The sequence below is a fragment of the Muscardinus avellanarius genome (genome assembly GCF_963383645.1).
Source record: "Muscardinus avellanarius genome assembly, chromosome: 20".
NCBI lineage: Eukaryota > Metazoa > Chordata > Mammalia > Rodentia > Gliridae > Muscardinus > Muscardinus avellanarius.
Window position 1 is genome coordinate 33769870 of NC_137806.1, and position 14422 is coordinate 33784291.

The 14422-nt window shown below is 51.9% G+C and overlaps 1 protein-coding gene across 1 annotated transcript in view; it reads left to right on the top strand.

The window, feature by feature from the left end:
- Positions 1–3688: 3688 nt before the first annotated feature.
- The window catches only part of TARBP1 (tRNA guanosine 2 -O-methyltransferase TARBP1), a gene marked incomplete at both ends in the record, with an annotated part of 44978 nt that continues 34244 nt past the window's right edge, over positions 3689–14422 (top strand). The window contains 4 exons of the mRNA XM_080717235.1: positions 3689–4520; positions 9003–9100; positions 10626–10695; positions 13734–13882. Of these exons, the coding sequence (XP_080573361.1) occupies positions 3689–4520; positions 9003–9100; positions 10626–10695; positions 13734–13882 (1149 nt within the window). The remainder of the gene's footprint in view (positions 4521–9002; positions 9101–10625; positions 10696–13733; positions 13883–14422) is intronic.

The window sequence follows — 14422 nt, forward strand, 5'->3', positions numbered from 1 at the left end:
CCTCAGCTTCTTAGCGAGACTCTTTGCAACTCAGTGAGACCCTATTTTAAAATAAAGAATAAAAATAGGGCTGGGGGTGTAGCCTGGAGGCAGAATGCCCCTGGGTTCCATCTCCAGTACTGGGAAAAAAAAAAAAAAAAAGAAAAGAAAGAAAAAGAAAGAGAAACCTTCTCCGCACTGAGCCCTCTGCACCTTCCGAGTCTCTCAGCCATCAGGCTTTAGCCCCGCAGCACCGGAATCCTGGGGCCCTGGGCCGCTGCTTCCTGGTGACCTTATAAAGACTGCGTTCAGCAGGGTGATGTGGTGCACACCGGTACTCCCTGTACTGGGAGGCTGAGGCAGGTGGATCACAGGTTTGAGGCCAGCCTCAGCAACTTAGCAAGACTCTGTTTCAAAACAAACAAACATGAAATAAAATAAAAAGGGCTCGGAGTGTAAAATACCCCTGGCTTTAATTCCCTGTCTGTCTGTCTCTTTCACACACACACACACACACACACACACACACACACACACACACTTTGACAGCTGCAAGCACCATTCTAGCACCGCTTACCTGGACCATCTCCTAACTTACACTTTCTCTTACCCCTGTGTGTGTATGAGGGGTGTTTAGGATGCAAAATAAATTAAAGCACAATCCCGATTCCTAAGGAGCTCATAAACGTTTGGAAAGCCTTACACCTTCGTGTCTGATAATTCGCCGAGTGCCAACTCTGCTGGGCTGCGGGGAACGGAGATCCTCTGGGTAGCCACTTGGACAGGACGCTCTTCCTCACTTTAGGTCGTTGACTTCTGGCAAAGTTTGGATCTCAGCGTGTCATCCACGGGCCTCGCAGTGGGGCCCACCCTCCGAGCGAGCCCCACACACTCAGTCTTAAGCCCCCAGAACATGCTGTGTATCCATTCTTTACAAGAGCCTTTCCGTTTTCTGGTTTAATTTTAGAATGGTCAACCTGGCAGCAACATGGAGTATGGATTTGAGTCAGGTAGGAGGTTACTGCTGTTAACTTAGTAAGAAGCGATGACGGCATAAAATGAAGGGATTAGTGAGGGGCAGAGGGAGAAGGTGCTAAGAGGAAGACCTAGAAAGGCGCACAAGATAGATGTCAGGAGTGACCGTACCTGGGAATCCAGGAAGAGAGCGGGAGCCCATTGGTTTGTTCATTTTATCTTTGTGATGCTGGGGATGAACCCGGGGCATTCTGCCTCTGAGCCACACCCCAGCCATATATATATTTGAAAGAGAAAAAATATATTTTCAGATATATATTTGAAAGAGGGCCTTCCTAAGTTGGAGAGGCCCTTACTGAGTTGTCGAGGCTGCCTTCGAATCTGCGTCTCTCCTGTCTCAGCCTCTCAAGTACTGAGATTACAGGCGTGCACCACCATGCCCGGCAGCTCCAGGTTTTGACTCCAAAAGAAGTGCATTGGTGGGAGGTAATGAAGATGGGAAAGAATGGGGGGTCAGGGCAACCAGATTAGGTTGGTGAGAAGGAGGATGCCCAGAATGAGTCAGATGGAGGCTCCTGGCAGGCGGTTGTGCAGATAGGCTTGGAGCTATCCCCTGGTGTGGTCTCTCAGGAGAATGACCTGGGCTGAACATGTCAGGTTTTTTTTCATTGTTTGCATGTAGACAGTCAAATCTGTAGTTTGTTTGTTTGTTTGTGTTTTGGTGGTACTGAGGATTGAACTCAGGCATACTAGCTCCAAGCTACACCTCCAGCCCAATTTTTTGAAATTATTTTTTCTTTTGAAACAGGATCTAAGTTGCAGAGGGCCTCATGAGGATGCCGAGGCTGGCTGCAAACCTGCAATCCTCCTGTCTCAGCCTCCCAAGTGGCGGATGTGGGAAGCACTTCGGCAGAGAGGAGAATGCAGACGTGGACAAAGAGAGTTCTGTGCGTCTGGACCACAGAGCCGAGCTGGGGAATCAGGTCGTGAGGCTGGCTGGCTTTACCAAACTCTTATATGCCCTCCACGCCACGCGTGGGGCTTCCTTCTTTGGGCAGCAGTGAGGTAAGGCCAACAAGATTAGGTTGGTGAGAAGGAGGATGTGTACGTTAAGAATGAGGATGTGGTCTCTCAGGAGAAAGACATGGGCTGAACATGGCAATTTTTTTTCATTGCTTGCATGTAAATGGTAGACAGTCAAATCTACATTACGTCAGCATATGTTTATTTTTGAAGGTATAATTTTAAAAGTTCAGGTAAAATTTATAGGAATGAGGTGTATAGATTTCAAAGGTTCAAGGAGTTTCGGCAAATGTGAAACTGGAAAACCAATTTTATGATCGATATCAAATATTTCCATTACCCCAGAAGTTTCCCTCCAGCCTGGTTCTAATAAACCTCCCATCCCTGGAGCAAATCCTCCCTCCTTCCACTCGTACTCACCTTGGGCCCCTGGCCTATTTTTAGCCATTCTCGGAAGTGTGAAGAGGTGTCGACTTTGGGCTTAATGTGGATTCCTCTGATGACGACTGTGCAGGTGTTTATCATCTGTGTATCTTCATCTGTCCAGCGTGTGCTCAAAACGTTGGCCTGTCTATGTCTGATATATGAATAGGCTGAGGGAGGTGACACTTATTGGCATATGGTATGCTGAAGGCAACTGGTATCTCCTAACATTCTAAGTGGGCTTAAGACTGAGGCATTCATTGCATCCTGTCAAGGAGAAGTGACTGAAATATGGAAATAGTTTTGCATACTACTGAGATCTTACCTGATCCACTGTTTATCACGTGTTGAGCTCCGTCAAGGTGAGAGCTTCCGCCATTAGCAAAGGCGCCAGTCTTTATGCTTAGGGAAAACCCAAAACCCATGTCACTAACTGAACTTTGAGACTGAGGTTTTCGGTTTCCATGACCGAATAGAAGGATGCTGTCTTTTGGAGATCCTTGTTCACTCGCTTTCCCTTCCTTTCTTTGAATCCAAGGACGTTCTACCTCTGAGCTCCGTCTCCAACTTCCTTGTCTTAAATTTTGTTTTTGTTTCTTTTGAAACAGGGTCTGGCTCTGTTGCCGAAGCTGTCCTCAAATCTATGATCCTCCTGTCTCCCAAACATTATTGCTAATGTAGATACCCAGAATGCACGGTGTTAAATGACTCTGAGGGTGATACCCAAAACTTGTTTGGAAATAACCTTCTAAGCCGGGCGCGGTGGGCACGCTGGTCACCCCAGCATTCGGGAGGCTGAGACTGAAGGATCGCGCTGCGTGGCCAGCCTCAGCTACTGAGTGAGGCCCTCCGCAACTCAGTGAGGCCGTTCCAAAATAAAGACTAAAAAAACAAGTATGGGGTGTAGCTCGGAGGTAGAATGTCCCTGGGTTTCATCCCCAGTACCGCAAAAAAAAAAAAAAAAAAAAAAAAAAAAGAAGCTACCGGTGACCGCGAAGCGCACCTTCAAAGTGACCCGGGTCGAGGGGTCCACCTGATGACTCAGGGCCCTGGGCTGGCCAGTATCCGGTCATTACAGTAACGTTCCCGAAGGTTCCTTCAGACCCGACCAGAGTTAAGGGTCAGGGCGGCTCCAGTGCAGAGGCCTCCTGCTCGCGCTCAGCAGGCTGCACCAGGCCAGGAAGGAACCCTACACCACCAGCGCCCCGGGCGCCGCGGCCGCGCACGCCGGCGCGGGCACGCGCACGCCCTCTTTCCCTCCGCCTCGCGGAGCCGGCGGCGCGCGGCGATGGAGGGGGTGCTGGCGGAGGCGCTGCTGGCGCAGGCCCGGGACCCCAGGGCGCTGCTGGCGGCGCTGAGCGGCGGGGAGGCGTCGGCGGAGCGCGTGGAGGCGCTGCGCGTCGTGCTGCAGCGGCTGGAGCCGGCGGGCGCGGGCGCGGGCGCGCTCCCCGCGGCGGCGCGCGAGCTGGCGGCCGGCTACCTGCTGCCGCTGCTGCGCGACCCCGGCCCCGGGCCCCCGGCGCGGCGCGGGCGCGTGCTGCGGGCGGCGGGCGCGGCGCTGCGCTCGTGCGCGCGGCTGGCGGGCGCGCGCGCGCTGGCCGAGGACGCGCTGCGCGAGCTGGCGGCGGGCGGAGGCGCGCGCGCGGGCCTGCAGGCGCTGGCGGCCGTGGCGCCCTGCCTGCGGCCGCGCGAGGACGCCGCGCTGCTGGAGCGCGTGGCGCGGGCCGCCGTGGCGCGGGCGCGGGCCGCCGGGCGCCCCGGGGACGGGGACGACGCCGAGGCCGAGGCCGCGCGCCGGCTGCTGCCCGCGCTGGCCCGGGGCGGCGGGGCGGCGCTGGGGGCCGTGTGGGACGCGCTGGCCGAGCCCGCGGAGCCGGGCCGCCTGGGGCCCGAGCTGCAGCTGCTGAGCGCGCTGGCCGAGCAGCTGCTGCCCGCGCCCGCGCCGGAGGCCGGCCCCGACGCCCGGCGCAGCGCGCGCTTCTGGGAGGCCGTGCAGGCCGGCCTCGGCCACGCCCCCGACGCGCTGGCGCGCAAGCGCGCGCGCTACCTGCTGCGGAGGGCCCTGGAGGTGTCCGCCCAGCCGGGGGGCGACTGCAGCTGCGACCCCCGCCAGGAAACCGGTACTTGGCTCCGCCCCAGCCCCACCCCCTAGCACCCTCAGGGAGCTGCTCGGGTCTTCCCCAAGCCCCATAGAGTGTGGCGTTTGCAGATGGCAGCCCATCCCCATAGAGTGTGGGCATTCAGGTGGCAGCCTCATCCCCATAGAGAGTGGCCATTGCAGATGGCAGCCCATCCCCATAGAGTGCGGCCATTGCAGATGGCAGCCCATCCCCATAGAGTGTGGGCATTCAGGTGGCAGCCTCATCCCCATAGAGAGTGGCCATTGCAGATGGCAGCCCATCCCCATAGAGAGTGGCCATTGCAGATGGCAGCCCATCCCCATAGAGTGTGGGCATTCAGGTGGCAGCCTCATCCCCATAGAGAGTGGCCATTGCAGATGGCAGCTCATCCCCATAGAGTGTGGCCTTTGCAGATGGCAGCCCATCCCCATAGAGTGCGGCCATTGCAGATGGCAGCCCATCCCCATAGAGTGTGGCTATTTAGATGGCAGCCCCATCCCCATAGAGTGTGGCCATTGCAGATGGCAGCTCTATCCCCATAGAGAGTGGCCATTGCAGATGGCAGCCCATCCCCATAGAGTGTGGCCATTGCAGATGGCAGCTCCATCCCCATAGAGAGTGGCCATTGCAGATGGCAGCCCATCCCCATAGAGTGCAGCCATTGCAGATGGCAGCCCATCCCCATAGAGTGTGGCTATTTAGATGGCAGCCCCATCCCCATAGAGTGTGGCCATTGCAGATGGCAGCTCCATCCCCATAGAGAGTGGCCATTGCAGATGGCAGCCCATCCCCATAGAGTGCGGCCATTGCAGATGGCAGCCCCATCCACATAGAGTGTGGCCATTGCAGATGGCAGCTCCATCCCCATAGAGAGTGGCCATTGCAGATGGCAGCCCATCCCCATAGTGTGTGGCTATTCAGATGGCAGCCCATCCCCATAGAGTGTGGCCATTGCAGATGGCAGCCTCATCCCCATAGAGTGTGGCCATTGCAGATGGCAGCCCCATCCCCATAGAGTGTGGCCATTGCAGATGGCAGCCTCATCCCCATAGAGTGTGGCCATTACAGATGGCAGCTCCATCCCATAGAGTGTGGCCATTGCAGATGGCAGCCTCATCCCCATAGAGTTTCGTCATTGCAGATGGCAGCCCATCCCCATAGAGTGTGGCCATTGCAGATGGCAGCTCTATCCCCATAGTGTGTGGTGTTTGCAGATGGCAGCCCATCCCCATAGAGTGTGGCCATTGCAGATGGCAGCTCCATCCCCATAGAGTTAGGTCATTGCATATGGCAGCCCCATCCCCATAGACTGAGGCTTTTGCAGATGGCAGCCCAATCCCCATAGAGTATGGGCATTCAGGTGGCAGCCCAACCCATAGAGTGTGGCCATTGCAGATGGCAGCCCCATCCCCATAGACTGTGGCATTTGCAGATGGCAGCCCCATCCCCATAGAGTGTGGCCATACAGATGGCAGCCCCATCCCCATAGACTGTGGCGTTTGCAGATGGCAGCCCCATCCCCATAGAGTGTGGCATTTGCAGTACGCAGCCTCATCCCCATAGAGTGTGGCCATTACAGATGGCAGCTCCATCCCCATAGAGTGGCCATTGCAGATGGCAGCCCCATCCCCATAGAGTGGCCATTGCAGATGGCAGCCCCATCCCCATAGAGTGTGGCCATTGCAGATGGCAGCTCCATCCCCATAGAGTGTGGCGTTTGCAGATGGCAGCTCCATCCCCATAGAGTGCGGCTATTGCGGTTGGCAGCCTCATCCCCATAGAGTTTCGTCATTGCAGATGGCAGCCCCATCCCCATAGAGTGTGGCTATTCAGATGGCAGCCCCATCCCCATAGAGAGTGGCCATTGCAGATGGCAGCCCCATCCTCATAGAGTTTGGCCATTGCAGATGGCAGCCCCATCCCCATAGAGTGTGGCGTTTGCAGATGGCAGCCTCATCCCCATAGAGTGTGGCCATTGCAGATGGCAGCCCATCCCCATAGACTGTGGCGTTTGCAGGTGGCAGCCCAATCCCCATACAGTGTGGCCATTGCAGATGGCAGCCCCGTCCCCATAGATTATGGCCATTGCAGATGTTAGCCCCATCCCCATAGAGTGGGCCATTTAAGATGGCAGCCCCTTCCCCATAGACTGTGGCCATTGCAGATGGCAGCCCCCTCCACATAGACTGTGGCTATTGCAGATGGCAGCCTCATCCCCATAGAGTTAGGTCATTGCATATGGCAGCCCCATCCCCATAGACTGAGGCGTTTGCAGATGGCAGCCCCATCCCCATAGAGTGTGGGCATTCTAATGGCAGCCCAACCCATAGAGTGTGGCTATTGCAGATGGCAGCCCCATCCCCTAGAGTGTGGCTATTCAGATGGCAGCACAATCCCCATAGAGTGTGGCCATTGCAGATGGCAGCCCCATCACCATAGAGTTTGATCATTGCAGATGGCAGCCCATCCCCATAGAGTGGCATTTGCAGATGGCAGCCCCATCCCCATAGAGTGTGGCATTTGCAGATGGCAGCCCCATCCCCAAGAGTGTGGCTATTACAGATGGCAGCCCATCCCCATAGAGGGGCATTTGCAGATGGCAGCCCCATCCCCATAGAGTGTGGCATTTGCAGATGGCAGCCCCATCCCTATACAGTGTGGCCATTGCAGATGGCAGCCCCATCCCCATAGAGTGTGGCTATTCAGATGGCAGCCCCATCCCCATAGATTGCGGCCATTGCAGATGGCAGCCCCTTCCCCATAGAGTGTAGCTATTACAGATGGCAGCCCATCCCCATAGAGTGTGGCTATTGCAGATGGCAGCCCCATTCCTATAGAGTGTGGCGTTTGCAGATGGCAGCCCCATCCCCATAGAGTGCGGCCATTGCAGATGGCAGCCCATCCCCATAGAGTGTGGCGTTTGCAGATGGCAGCCCCATCCCCATAGAGTGCGGCCATTGCAGATGCAGCCCCTTCCCCATAGAGTGTGGCCATTGCAGATGGCAGCCCCATCCCCATAGAGTGGTGTTTGTAGATGGCAGCCCCATCCCCATACAGTGTGGCCATTGCAGATGCAGCCTCTTCCCCATAGAGTGTGGCCATTGCAGATGGCAGCCCTAGGGCCTGGCAGCCTTAGGACCGTCCACTCCACGGTGTTGTGCCGAGTGATACTGGTCATTGCGGCCTGGAGCGGTGGGTCCCAGAGTGCGGTGGGATTTCCTGCTCCCCTGGCATCGTTTAGGAAGGCGGCCGAAGCTGTGCAGGACCTCGCTGAGCCAGGCACCCTGTGTGGTGTTAGGCCTAATAGGAAGGGTCGATATCCACCAAATGGGAAGTCAGACGATGCCCCTGTAACAGGAGAAAACCGAGGCGTGGCAGGCAGGACGCAGCACCTCCTCGGGAGTTCTCAGGAAGTTTACTACTATTTGCTAAACCTGTCCCTTACATCAAATTTTAGTGTTTTTTTTTTTTTTTTGTTGCCACTGATATCATAGAAGGAGTCTGCTATATGTTGTCTTCTAAGTATTTTGAGCTGTGTTTCATCCTTCTTTATACAAAATAAGACCAAAGCTTACCTTCCGTTTGAGATTTTGCCTGTTGATTGGTTTGCCCATTGAGTTGTAATATACTTTGGTCTTTTTTTTGTGTGTGTGGTCCTGGTGATTAAACTTGAGGGCTTTCTACCTCCAAGCTATTTTTCCATGTAGCTAAACTACATGGGTAGCTTCTGCCCAGGCCCGTGTGCAGCGGATGTCCTTGGAGTGGTCTCCACTGGCCTTCTGGGACTCCCTTCCTCTAAGTCCTGCGTTGGCATTCCTGTGACTGGTGTTCCTTGGTTTTGCTATCAGGTTTTAGTCCTCACGAGATCTCGTTTGTTGTTGGAATGCCCCCTTTGAATCTCATCCTGTCTTTAAATACTCTGAACAAGTCCCCTTTACTTTAGCCTTTGCTTTCCTCCTCATCTCCACACACAGGAGCAGCTTTTGCCCTCTAGGTCCTTGATTTGATCTTAAGAACCAAGTTGTTTCTTAGCTTTCCCTTGTCAACTTAGAATTCCCTTGAGTCACCTTGGTTTTTTCTGGTTTTCAGATTCTAAGTTTTTATTGCTATTGTCTGCTCCTTTTCCCCCCCAATCTCCTGGAGTTTTTGCCTTTGAAAAAAAATTTTACTGTTAGAATAAGAATCTTTAGGAAGGAACGTAGGCTTTATATGCGTGATGTTTACTGTTGAGTAATAGTCTTAGGGAAATTAGAGTTTCTGAGTACAAATCTACCATTTTTTTTTTTTTTTACTTAAAACACCACAACAGTAACCTTAAAACAAATACCAGTGACAAAACTCTCCTATGAGATTCCCTAGCCTCCCGTCTAGACTGTGGCACAGGGGTACCTCCCTCGTTAGAGAACACAACATTGGCTAAGAGTGGCATTCTTTTGAGAACTATAAAAGAATTAACTTTCTTTTTCTTTTTTGAAACCATAGGTCCAAGTCTGTTTTGGTGGTCTGAGAAGAAAAAAGATGAGCTTCTAAAGTTTTGGGAGAATTATATTTTAATTATGGAAACCCTAGAAGGAAATCAGGTACATGTTTTTCTATTTCCAGCAGATCCCACGGTAGACAGAATTTTTGTCTTTTTCAAACACTCATTACAAGTAGTGCAAAAAAAGAGCAATGTCGATATCATTTGGCGGGAGCCGAGTGGCCTTTGTTTACTGGCCCAAATGCAACTTGGTGATAGAATGGTGATCCTGTCAGGAGGTTAAGGACTACTTGTGGTTCGCTCAAATGATCATTCCGGAAAATTCAGTCTTCTCCGATCTTCCCTTGGCAGTCTCAGACGTGAATGTTTAGCAGAGTCCTGGAAAGCTTGTTTAAAGTACAAATTGTTGGGCCCATCCCCAGACCTTTGGATTCAGTAGGCTCGGCTCAGCCCTGAGCGTCGAGGTCTACAGAACTCCCAGTGGTGTCTGGGCCACTGCCCCCGGTACAGCTTCTGGTGTGTAAGGTGTGGACCACCGAGGGCTATCCTGCGGGCCAGCCAAGCGTCATCTGTGGATGGGGCTGGGGAGTTACTCACGTGCCGAATCTGGACAGAGCGTTTCTAAATTCAAGGAAGCTTCTTGGGGTTCTTTGACCAGTAGATCCATAAGCCCTCCAGTATGTATCTGAGAAACTCAGATTTAAGTATATTTGGAAAATATAAATCAAACTGCAGCCAAGGTACCCGCAGTATGGTCTGAGCGGCACAAAGAATGCTGAACTCTGAATTGGCTCGAGATACGTGACCTTGCACGACTTCAGTGCAGAAAGTGCGGTAGTATTTTTAATATATGGGTCTTAGCAGCCCTACCTCTTTTCCAGGTCAGTTGAGAATTGCCTGACACAGTTAGGAACTCACCTTGTAAATGTACGTTACCGCAGCTGGGTTCTTGCTTATACTCATGAGCTTTGCCACTGTCTGTCTTACATACCCGATCATGCCATGATTTAAAAGCTGGGAGAAGCCGGGCATGGTGGCGCATACTTGTAATCCCTGCACTCGGGAGGCTGAGACATGAGGATCGCGCAGGTTCAAAGCCAGCCATCGCTGGCTTAAGACACCCTGTTTCCAAATAAAAAATATAAAATAGGTCTGGGAGTGTAGGCCCCTGGGTTCCATCCCCGGTACCACCAAAAAAAAAAAAAAAAAAAAAAGCTGGGAGAAAGACAGGCATGGTGGTGCACACTTATAATCCCAGCATTCGGAGGCCGAGAGGAGGATCGCGGTTCAAGGACAGCCTCAGTTAGTTAGTGAGGCCCTTTGCAACTCAGTGAGACCCTGTTTCCAAATAAAGAATAAGAAATAGGGCTGGGGGTATAGCTTGGAGGTAGCCTTGGGTTCCATCCCCAGTACTGCAACAATAAAAACAAAAACCAACAACAACAACAACAACAACAACAAAACCTGGGAGAATCAGGTGCCGCAACATCCTGGGAGGTGTTACGGAAGTCACGTAACTCTTCATCCCGGGAGATTCAGGATGAAGTCTGAAGGGCTGTTGTCATGTAAATCTTTAAAGGTTCGCTTTTATTTCATGTTTCTTTTTGTTTTGCTCTTATCTTTAGATACATGTCATAAAGCCAGTCTTACCAAAGCTAAACAATCTGTTTGACTGTGCAGTGTCAGAGGAAAATGGTAATGATTATTTTCTTTTTGCTTTTTTTTTATAACATTTATAATATTTATAATATAAATAACATTTATAGTCTCCGCCCTTTGCTTTTGTAGCTAATACTTGTTCGTGGCAGATAATTTGGAAAATTGAAGTGTCAGGAAGAAAATACGAGTCATCTTATAATGTGGCCGCCAAGCGAGGTTGGCTTTGAATAGAGCAGAGAAGCCCCTCTGGGCGCAGTGTCCACAGGCACGGAGCACGGAGCCGGGCCTCTGCACTCTGACATTCACCTACGGCCCAAACGAGTCTTAAGAACATAACTCTAACTGTATTGTCCCACGGCCCAGATGTGGAACACCTATAAAAGCTCAAATACAGTATATAATTGCATAACACAGTATATGATATACAAGTATGCAATACATCGTATGTGACGTCGTAGAATGTGTAATTCTAATACTAACATAATAATATGTTTCAGCTCTGGATATGATTCCCGGCCTAGTGCAATACCCCCGTGTCCATCTCGTTACAATACCCACAGAACTGAAAACTTGGGACTTAATGGGTTAAACGGCTGCAGAGTTTTCTGTAATTTCGAGGTGTGGTTAATTATTTTAGACCTTTGCCCATGAAGCATTCCAAACATTTAGAGGAGGGGGGAGCATGCACGGTGAGCCCATCACCCACTTCCGCAGCGGCCCCCGAGGCTGCCTTGCTCCAGGCATCGCGTGCAGGCTCCCTGCAATCTGCTTCGTCAGGTCAGCAGTCTTAAAAAACATAAAGGACTTTTGCCGGACGCAGTGGTGCCTGCCTGTAATCGCAGTGCTTGGGAGGCTGAGGCAGGAGGGTCACAGGTTAGAGGCCAGCCCCGGCAACTTAGCCAAACCCTCAGCAACTTAGCAAGACCTTGTGTCAAAATTAAAAAAATAAGAAGGACTGAAGGGTGGAGCTCAGAGGTAGAACTCTCCTGGGTTCAGTCTCTAGTTTGCCTCAAAGGTAAGGACTTTCTGGCAATGCTTTAACAATGATATGTATATTTGCTACATTTTTAATAATAGCTCTTTGATCTGAGGATAAATGTTAATTGCTTTCCATTCTCGTTCTCCTGGTACATCTTTCATACACACACACACACACACACACACACACACACACACACACACACACACCTGTTAGAGTTACTTTTTCGGAAGGATTTCTGTTATTGTTTTAATTTTTTTTTATGGTGCTGGGGATTAAACCGAGGGGTGTTTTACATCTGACGTACACTCCCGGCCTCATTTTATGTTTTATTTGGAAACAGGGTCTCACTAAGTTGCAGAGGGCCTTGCTAAGTTGCTGAGGCTGCCTGTGAACTGGAGATCCTCCTGTCTCAGCCTCCCAAATACTGGGGTTACAAGCATGGGCCACCACGCCCCATTTATTTTAGATTTCTTAGAGACGGGTCTAGAGTATAATTTTAAATATGTCTTGTTAGCCTGTGATGATTTCTGAACCATGAGAACTCTCTAGGAGAAGTACAGTGAAACTGGAACCCCTGAAGCTATTTTATGAAATTATTTAGATTAATAAAACACTTAAATGCAGGCCAGCAGTGTTTCCTATGCATGGCAACAATAAAATGCGACATTATCGTGTTTACAGGTGAGGACTGACCTGGGTAAATGGGTTTTTGTCCCTGCTCTAGATAATTACGACTTGAATAGTTTGACCCCTGAGGAATTGCGCTGTATTCAGACTGCAGTCTGTTTCCTGACCCCCGGGCACCGCACAGGCCGTCAGCTTCCAAAGCCCCACCTGGAGCTAGTGAATCCTGTGTAGTCGACACTGAGGCACTTACCGGGAACATCACACTCTTCTAACATGCTCGCCATGGCGCTCGGCACCCCGACCAAATGCCAGCGACTGATTCTGAACAGTTAACATAGCGTTGAACACGTGTGTTGGTGCAAGTTGCAAATCATGGGCCGATTTATTCATAGAATGCTGTGATTTAAAAATCTTGAATTTTTTTTCTGTCTCTCATGGAATTAAAGGAGATTTCCAGAGACAGAGGAAAAGAGCCCTCTAAGGGACGTGTTTATTGATCTTTTATTTGCCCGCTCACTGATGCATAGTAGGTACTTAGCGTCCCAGTGATGCTCAGAACTGGGGAGGGAGTGGAAGAGAGAGGCAGGAGTTTTAGGTTTCTCTCCCCCACTTAATTTTTTTTCCCTATGGAAAAATAGTTTTGATTATGAGTTCTGTGGGCCGAAATGGAGGCGGCACTAGAGGTTGTCAGGGAGAGCCTGTCCTGGGTGCTGTCTAAGCTCAGGCCACGGAGGCCGCGCAGGGCAGAGGGAGAAGCTCTCCAGCCCGACAGAGGGCCCTCAGCCTGTGGAGTGGGGCCGGGGCTGGAGGTAGCCGGTCAGTCCACACCTCGCTCGGATGCTCTCGATTGGGAAGCCATTTTTAAGGGCTTACGCAGAAGAGCGGTGGTTTCAGATTTCTCTATGAAAGATGGATTAAAGCCGGGCATTGGGGCGCCTGCTCGTAATCCCAGTACTTGGGAGGCTGAGACAGGAGGATCGCAGGTTTGTGGCCAGCCTCAGCTACTCAGTGTGGTGCTTGGCAATTTAGTGAGACCTGTTTCAAAATAAAAAATAAAATAGGGCTTGGTGGTAGAATGTCCCTGAGTTCAGTCTTCAGCCAAACACACACACACACACACACACACACACACACACACACACACTGGATTGAAGTGGGGTAAGAGAAGAAATGGAAGCCATCCCAAATCTATAAAATTCCCTCTGCATGCATGGAGTCAAATTTTAATTTTGTATACTAACTTTTTTGTAGCAGCTCTAATATTTGTCTGCAGTCCTTCTAAATGAAACTACTGAATCCCGAAGTTATTTTTGTGACTTTAGTAAGCCCCTTGGGTGTGAGGAGAACACGCACTTCATAGCGTTGTCCTGAAGTAACGTCCTGTCCACGTGGGGTGGTGCAGGCTCCGCACACGGAGAGGGCCGAGGGGGAGTCAGATGTCAGCCCTGCGTGTCTGTTTCCACAGGCTCTTGGCTCTTTCACCCCTCCTGGCTCACATGCATCTACAAAAGATTGTTCGAAAGCGAAAATAAAGTCCTGACCAAAGAAGGCGTTGCCCACTTTTTAGAGCTGTATGAAACGAGACCTGTTCCGCCTTCACCCGAGTTTTCTGAGGTAATGGCCGCCACCCCTCCTCGCCCCCTGTCGCAGAGGCACAGACACCTGTCATAGCGTATGGATCTTTAGGAGAGGACGCTAGGGCTCCGCGCCAGCGAGTGACCTCTTAAACATTCACACGCGGCAGCAGATCCTGTTTCTCTGAACGCAGCCGTCCTACCTGGAAAGCGGCAACCCTTGGGAGGCACTTGCTGGTGGCTGCATTGTTGCCCTTTGGAAAAGTGTTTCTCCTCCAGCCCGTGGGGTCCAGAGCACACAGCTGGCCTTGCAGCTCCTGTCCCCGCAGCCCGGGGCCGCCTGGTCACCGGTGTCTCTTGAGGGGTACATCCAGGTCAGGGTATTACTGTCCTGCACGGAGCTGGCCTCTGGGGGCTCCACTTGGTAGAATCGGGGCGCCCTAAGCAAGGAGCCCAGAGCGTTCCGGTTCTGCTGCGGCCCCTGCAGCTGCTTCCTTCGGGAGCAGTGCGCCGTCCACCTGGGCAGCACATCCGCTCTGCTGACTGCCTGGGTGCGCCGCAGTGCTGTTCTCCACCCTCC